The sequence below is a fragment of the Equus przewalskii genome, chromosome 4 (assembly GCF_037783145.1).
Source record: "Equus przewalskii isolate Varuska chromosome 4, EquPr2, whole genome shotgun sequence".
NCBI lineage: Eukaryota > Metazoa > Chordata > Mammalia > Perissodactyla > Equidae > Equus > Equus przewalskii.
This window is the reverse complement of record NC_091834.1, coordinates 106,621,388-106,629,039: the sequence shown is the minus strand read 5'-3', so window position 1 is coordinate 106,629,039 and position 7,652 is coordinate 106,621,388. Positions and strand designations below refer to the sequence as shown.

Genomic DNA, 7,652 nt, shown 5'->3' with positions numbered 1-7,652 from the left:
GAAGATCACGTTTTCCTGCCTTGGGCCTGGGGGCTAGCAGGGTCAGAATGACCAGCCTCCGGATGACTCTCGGCCTCGTGGGCTTTCCCAGAGAGGTGGGTCCTGCACGCCCATGGGCGCATGGGTCCATGGGTATCCCTCGGCAGACGGGAAGAGCTCTGTCACCCGAGGCCCTCTCAGTGGCAAGTGGGCCAGGTCTCCAAGCCCACCTGGGTCCTGCAGGCCACCAGCGGCACGCAGACTCTGCCCTCTGGGCGTGACTGGGCCGGGGCTCAAGGCGAGAATTTGTGGGAGGCAGACTCTGGTGCACACGCACATGTACACCCCCTGCCCCCACAACACCCGAAACGCACGGGACTTCCCAGAGGGGGTGAGAAGGTTCGACCTGCAGAGGGTTGGCGACAGGGACACCAACCGCTCCTGTGCGCCCTGGACAGCCAGGAGCATGGCTTGGGGACCTGTGTGGTCTTCACTGTGCTGCCGTCACTGAGCAGAGCGGCTAGATCTGGAAGCAACGTGGGCTCCCCGACGCAGAGGTGGACAAACTCAAGTGCTGATGAGGAGGCGAGAGAAGACTCGCTCTGCTGGCTTTAGGCGACACGAGCCCAGAGCCGGACAGCATGTCTCGGGACGTGGACTCAGGCAGCGGGGCCCACACGGGGACCCGAGGTTGCCAGCGCCCGCCGCCCCGCTCAGCACCCGCAGGAGGGCGAGCGGGGACACCAGGTTGAGCCTCCCAGTCTTCCAGCCCCTGTCGCTGTCCCCGCCCCGCATCGCGCCTCGGCACCCCGGGGATGTTTAGGACCTCGCGGCGCAGGGGCGGGGCGGCGGGCGGCCGGGACGGTGACAGGTGTGCCCCTCGGCCAATGGTGGGGCCGACGCCCCTCCCCGCGCCCCCGCCGCACGCGCCAATCGCCGGCCGCGCTGCGCTTCAAGTGCGCGGAGGGGCGCGGGTCCCCACCGCGGCGCCAGCGGCCTCGGCGTGGTGCCTGAGGGCTGCAGCGCACACAGCCGGGCTCCCGGCCCCGGCGCGCCGAGCACTCGCGTGGGAGTTGGTGCGAGCGCGTGTGAGCGCGGCCCGGGGCGGGGCCCGCAGGAGGAGGTGCGCGGACCATGGTCACCCTCGGCTGAGTTTCCGGCGGCGACTTTGATTATTGGCAAATAATCACCACCACAATAGCGAGCCCTGGGGCTTGCCTCCGCCACGCACAGACTCCGCGAGCCCACACACGGCCGCGTCACCCACCACCCGGCCCCGATCGCCAGCCCCAAACGAGCCGATGGAAAAATCCAAAAATTTCCGCATCGACGCGCTGCTGGCCGTGGACCCCCCGCGAGCCGCCTCGGCTCAGACCGCGCCGCTGGCCCTGGTCACCTCCCTCGCGGCCGCAGCGTCTGGGCCCGGCGGCGGCAGCGGGGCGAGCGGCGGGGCGAGCGGCAGCTGCAGCCCCGCGTCCTCGGAGCCTCCCGCGGCGCCCGCCGACCGCCTGCGCGCCGAGAGCCCGTCGCCGCCGCGTCTGCTGGCCGCGCACTGCGCGCTGCTGCCCAAGCCGGGCTTCCTGGGCGCGGGCGGCGCGGGCGGCGGCGCGGGCGGCGGGTCCGGGGGGCCCCACCACCACGCGCACCCAGGCGCCGCCGCCGCCGCCGCAGCCGCCGCTGCCGCCGCCGCCGCGGGGGGCCTGGCACTGGGGCTGCACCCCGGGGGCGCGCAGGGCGGCGCTGGCCTCCCGGCGCAGGCCGCGCTCTACGGCCACCCGGTCTACGGCTACTCGGCGGCGGCGGCGGCGGCTGCGCTGGCCGGCCAGCACCCGGCGCTCTCCTACTCGTACCCGCAGGTGCAGGGCGCGCACCCCGCGCACCCCGCCGACCCCATCAAGCTGGGCGCCGGCACCTTCCAGCTGGACCAGTGGCTGCGTGCGTCCACCGCGGGCATGATCCTGCCCAAGATGCCCGACTTTAACTGTGAGTACTGCGCCCGGGGAGGGAGGAAGAAATGGGGGAAGGGGAGTCCAGCCAGACGGTTCTCTCGCGCATCCTTGTCCACCTGGCCCCTCCTTCCCCTCGCTCTCTGCTCGGCTTGGGCTGGGAAAGCGCCGCGAGGCCGTGTTGGCTCGCCCCGGGCCTGCGAGGACTCGTGCGGGCTGCGCGGTGTGGCCGTGAGCTGTTAAAATGGCCACGCACGGGCCTTGTCTTCCCTTCCTCTCTTAACGGGAAGGGGCAGCTGGAGGTGTGAGACTGAAATCTAATGATTAACCCGCAGGCTAGAGGAGAAGGAAGTGGTGGGGGAAGGCAAGCCAAAGAGCATCCTGAGTTAGGCGGGCCTGGGGATCAGGGGCACCGAAACCGGGGGCTTATCCCCAAGGAAACGGTATTGACGTGGGTCTCGCATTCTGGTTCTGGAGAGACCTCCGGACCCTCCCAGGTGAGGGAGAGATTCAGGGGCAATGAAGAGAAATGGGCTTCAAGAGGCCCAGGGCCCCAAGGGCAGGGCTCCTGCGACACCCTGGCTCTTTGCGGGGCTCTGACCTCCTCTGGAAGGGTGCTGGGTCCCAGGTGCCTGCCCCGGAGGCACGTGGCCTGACTTGAACCAAGCGATGGTGCGATGGTGCGCTTCTTCAGGCACCTCATTGCAGGGACTCTAGGCAGCAGGTGACCAACCCTGAATCAGGGGCGCCCGACACAGAGTGAGCCCTTCCCCAAGGAGGCAGCGAGGGAGGGCCGGTTACCCACAACCTGAGAGCTGCTCGGCTGTGGGCAGTGAGTTAGTCACCCAGGCGGGCCTCCTCGGAGGCCTGGGCCAGCTCGGGCTTTCCCAGCGCCTGTGGGCGCAGGGGCTGGCACTCTCTAGAGTCTGTTCTCTGGTCTGCTCGCCCCACCCGAGCTCGGCTCAGAGGAAGATGCACAGGCTTTATGATTTCACCCGCAGAACACCCAAACAAAGAGACCCCATTGTTTCCGTCTGAGTGGATTTGTTTAGACTGGGGAGATGCAGGCATGGGACAGAAAAAAGCAAAAAAAGAAAACAGAAATAAACGCTTGCCAGAAATCAGATTCTCCTGCTAGAAGCCTTGGTTGTGACTAAACAGAGAAAAGCTGGGAGCCTGGAGTGCTGAGAAGTCACGGCCGGGTGAGAAAAATCCCAGCGTGGGCACTGTTTGCTTTCGGCCACCCCAGGCTTTTCGCCGCTCAGCTCCCAGAAGGCCCTAATGGCCACCCATCCCTTCCCATTGGAGAGTCAGCCCTCCTGGAACCCACTCCCAGAAAAGGGGAAGCTCAGGGTCACCTCTCAGTGTGGGGGCTGCAGCTTCAGACATACCTGAACCTGTTGATTCCGGGTCACCCAAACTCAGGGCACCTTTCAGGCCTGGCCCTGAGCCCAGCAAATGAACCTCTTCTGATGGAATGCCACCCCATGGACTTTTCATTATGACTTGCATTTCCCAAAGTCTTAGGTGCTTGGGCTCCCACTGGGGGGGGGGAGGGCGCGGTCCTCGCACAAGCCTCCCCTGGGTGCTGGGTTCCCGGGCCACCACGTAGGTGCTTTCCCAAGCCTGCGTGGAGCCCAAGGTCGCTCAGAAAAATCAAAGCCACATCCCTTTGCCAGCACGCTTGGCCCATCTTGGATTCCTAATCTTGACCTAAACGTGGCTGAATTAAAACCTAGCCAGCTCTAAGTTCAGAAAAGGAATCTGAACACCCAATCCTAGAGGGCCATAACAGTCAGGCCAGGATGCCGGAATGTGTTCTGCGAGTCCCTCCTCTGGTTGTTTCGCTTCCTTTAATTGGTTGTCTCTGCCGTTGGACAGCATTTCCCAAATGGTACTCTTGGAGCCAGTGTTTTAATTAAAGTTCTAATGTATTGTCAAGTTGGGAATTCTGGGCCTTGTTTAACTAAAGCAGGGGGCGTGGGCCTTCCCATAAAGCAAATTGCCCATCCCAGGGGAGCCTGAGCTGGTCAGCCGGCTGGCCTCCTTTCTTCCCTTTCTTTTATTGTCTAACACTTGTCGGGCTCCTGGGAAATCAAGGGAAGTCTCGTTTTGAGGTCATAAAATTCTCTGTGATGTAACCGTGTGAAATTATGTAAATAAAGCTGTGAGACCTCCTTGAACACAGAGAAAGCCGGATTCCCCCTCAGGACTAGGCCTTTAATTTGCGTAATGAGAACTGTCCTGGAAATGCTTCCAGCCTCCCCAGGCTTTGGCCCTTGTACCCTGGGGACGGGCGGGGTTGTAGAGAGAACAGCTTAAATGGGGTAGAGCGTCTGATGAATGCACTACTGAGGCCTGGGATTTGGCTCCTGCCTTCCTTCCCCCTCTTTTTTCCTTTTTTTCCCTTCTCCTTCTCCTTTTGTATTTACGGAGGTGGTGGTGGGAATCCTGCACCAGTTCCTCTTGCGGTGGGAAGAGCCAGGACCAACTAGTGTTTCCCCAACCTGTTTGGACTTAGCCTGGGCTGGGGAAAGTGCAGTCAGGGGTGGGGAGGAGGTGCGCCATGCCCCCCTCCACTTCTTGCCTTCTGGCGACCTTCTCTGCACCAACGCACACCCAGCTGGAGAGGGGCCTGAGTGATAAACTCTCTTTAATCAGGACACCCAGGCCCAGTCTGAGATAAAAAGATTTGGTGCCATTAAATCGGGACCGTCTGGTTCCACCTGGCCTCTGGGTCCTGGGCTCCCGGAGTCCTCTAGCCACACTGTTCCCCGGGGAGGGGGCGCTGACGCTGAAGGAATAGCTGCGACTCTGCAGGGCCGGCGGGCAGCGTTGCCCAGCGGAAGCCCGTTAGTGGGAGGGGAGGGGTGGGGGTGGGGGTGGGGGTGGGGGTGGGGGTAGGCGGAGGACTGAGCCGGGCTGCGGCCTCACGCCCTCTCCGTCCCCAGCCCAGGCTCAGTCGAACCTCCTGGGGAAGTGCCGCCGGCCGCGCACGGCCTTCACCAGCCAGCAGCTGCTGGAGCTGGAGCACCAGTTTAAACTCAACAAGTACCTGTCGCGGCCCAAGCGCTTCGAGGTGGCCACCTCGCTGATGCTCACGGAGACGCAGGTGCGCTGCCCCCTCCGCGCCCCCCCCCCCCACCGGCCTCCCAGAGGACACTCTCCCCTCTGCACTCTTGACCCTCGGCCGTCCTGGCATCTGGAGCTGGCCTCTTAGACCTGTAGGGTGCGGGTTAACATCGGGGGAGAGCTCACGTGCCTCCGCCAGGGTTCACATACCCGCGGCCGGAGCGCGGACGCAGTAGGTCGGGGTAAAGCCCCGGAATGTGCATCTTAACGACCCTTCCCCCTATTCTGAAGCAGGTGGTCCCCAGGCCACAGTCGAGAAATTTTCTTTCAGAAAGAGATGAGGGAACGTCTTGAGACTTAGGCTGCCCTAGCGGCCCTGGCGCTCTTCCGCAGACAGGGCGCGGCGAGCTGGCGTCCAGGCCGAGCTTCCTTGGAGCCCCCCTGCCGGACTCTGAGGGTCCTGACGCGCGCGGTGGGGGCTCCACCGCCCTGGAGCTTCTGAGAGCCCACGGCGGGGGGCGGGGGCGGGAGCCGGGGACTCTGAGAGGGTGGAGGTGGCCGGTTTCTCACGCCCGCTTGTGCCGGCAGGTGAAGATCTGGTTCCAGAACCGGCGGATGAAGTGGAAACGCAGCAAAAAGGCCAAAGAGCAGGCGGCGCAGGAGGCCGAGAAGCAGAAGGGCGGCGGGGGCGCGTGCAAAGGCGGCGGCGCGGAGGACCAGGGGGACGAGGAGCTCCTGGGGGCGCCGGCGCCCGGGGACAAGGGCAGCGGACGCCGCCTGCGGGACTTGAGGGACAGTGACCCCGAGGAGGACGAGGACGACGACGACGAGGACCATTTCCCCTACAGCAACGGCGCCAGCACGCACGCCGCCTCCTCCGACTGCTCCTCCGGGGCCGACTCGCCGCCCCCGCGGCCCGGCCCCGGGCACCAGCCCCCGCCGCAGTAGGGGCCCCGCCGGCAGGTGCGCCCTGGTCGCCGCGGCTTCTGCGCGCGTCGCAGCCCCCCGTGGGCGCCCGGGTCCGACCCCCGGCCAGCGAGCGAGGCCAGCCAGGTCCGGGGCGCCCCATTCGGGCTCCAGCACCTGTCTGCTCTTCGGGGGACGGAGAGAGGGAGGCCCGGCGGGTTCACACGTGAACTCTTGTCCTTTTACATTTAATTTTGGCTCGTGTTGCGGCAGGTGTTTGTGAGAAGACCGACCACCACCCTCTTCCCGAGTCGGGGAGGCGGAAGCCCACAGTGTTACAGACCTCTGAAACTTGAAACCTTCTCTGGAAATGCCATTCTGCTGAGTATTGAAAAAAGAAATAATGTTTTGTGCTTATGTATCTTAGGGGGGAAAACTTTATGTCTTAAGCGTTCAAACTGCTGGAAATCTCAAAACTGTACTGTCTTTATTTTTGTATATTGTATTTATATATATATATATAAAGAAACGTCTACTTATGCATGCTAAATTATTATTTAGCTTCTCCCATCGCCCACGATGGAATGTAAAATAAATTGGTTTTTTACTGGGTAAGAGTGCAAATGTTTTAGGGGGAGATGTGAGAGGGGCTTTACCATTTTTGCTGTTGAAGTGACGGGGAGTGGGTGTGTTCCGGGACTGACAGCAGAGGGTGAAAATCAGAGTAGCAAATGGGTGTCAGGACCACCTCCACTTCTGGGCCCTCATGTGAGCGGGGAACTTATTCCTGCCACGGGGAGTCGCAGGTGCGAAATGTTGGTAATAGTACCTGAGCCCAGGTGTGAGCGGTCTGGTAGGGGTGCCTGGCCCACTCTGGATGCCTGAATCTCCGGAGAGTAACTTTGCACTCTATGTATTTATTTTCCTGTTTCCTTGGGGATCTTCTTGCTTCGCTGGCGCTCCAGGGGTGGAAACACACTGCTTGAACGTTTCAGAAAATAAGCTTCAGACGCCTAGGCTTTACTGCCACTTGGGGTCCGTGTGGCCCGAGGCGCTCCCTTCGCACCTTTCCCGCACTCCCTCGAATAGCTGCGCTGCTGGCTCTCCTCCACTCCGCCCTCCCTTCCGCAGAACCTTCCCAGCGCTGGCCAGGAACGGTCTTCTGGGGCCTGTGCAAATGTCCGCGAGGACAGCAGCGGGCGACGGGAACGCCTTACGCCGGGCCTGCAACGGCTCTGGGTTAATAAAGCGCACCGGCGTTGCCATCAATCACCGCCGAGCCAGGCCCGCCATGTGCGGCACACATGCCTGCTCTGCCGGCCTCCGCGCGCGCTCCCCGGCTGCCCTTCCCCCGTCCCGAGCCAGGGCCGCCCCGGGCCTGGAGGAAACCGGAGACCAGGGGACGGCGCTTTCTTCTCCCTCCCCTCGGGCCTCCCTCCGTCCTTCTGCTTTCTCTCTTTCTCAGCGGCACCTGGGCGTGGGGCGCGCGCCCCTCCTCGCCCTCGCTGTGTCCCCGCTTCCCCCGCCTCCCCCTGATAAATGAGTTCAGAAGAGCCTGGCGTTTCATTTGGGTGATTGCCGCGCAGGCGAGCGGGCCACTCCTCTACCTCAGGGCCGGGGTGAGATTAATATCCTCTCCGGCAGCTCATTATCACCCGGCACCTTCCATAAAACCCAGCCTCAGCCAAGGCCGGGGGCGCGGCGCTGCCGGGAGCCGGGCAGGAGCAGCTGCTGGGCGCGGGCGCCGGC

The 7,652-nt window shown here is 63.4% G+C and overlaps 1 protein-coding gene across 2 annotated transcripts; it reads left to right on the top strand.

Annotated features, from left to right (window-relative positions):
* The first annotated feature begins 956 nt into the window (after positions 1-956).
* On the top strand, positions 957-6,518 carry MNX1 (motor neuron and pancreas homeobox 1). 2 transcript variants are annotated; one of them, XM_070618145.1, is made up of 4 exons: positions 957-1,962; positions 4,877-5,037; positions 5,586-5,960; positions 6,177-6,518. In XM_070618145.1, the coding sequence occupies exons 1-3, from the start codon at positions 1,281-1,283 to the stop codon at positions 5,943-5,945; spliced, it is 1,203 nt and encodes a 400-aa protein (XP_070474246.1). In that variant the 5' UTR covers positions 957-1,280; the 3' UTR covers positions 5,946-5,960; positions 6,177-6,518. The 2 variants fall into 2 exon arrangements, with proteins under 2 accessions (XP_070474246.1, XP_070474245.1); XM_070618144.1 differs by having other exon boundaries at positions 5,586-6,518.
* The last annotated feature ends 1,134 nt before the right edge of the window (positions 6,519-7,652 follow it).

Excerpts from the sequence above, each read along its gene's own strand:
- MNX1 (XM_070618145.1), top strand. The coding sequence starts at position 1,281 with ATGGAAAAATCCAAAAATTTCCGCATCGACGCGCTGCTGGCCGTGGAC. Across the intron at positions 1,963-4,876 it reads CAAGATGCCCGACTTTAACT|CCCAGGCTCAGTCGAACCTC; the intron begins GTGAGTACTGCG and ends CTCCGTCCCCAG. Across the intron at positions 5,038-5,585 it reads TGATGCTCACGGAGACGCAG|GTGAAGATCTGGTTCCAGAA; the intron begins GTGCGCTGCCCC and ends TTGTGCCGGCAG.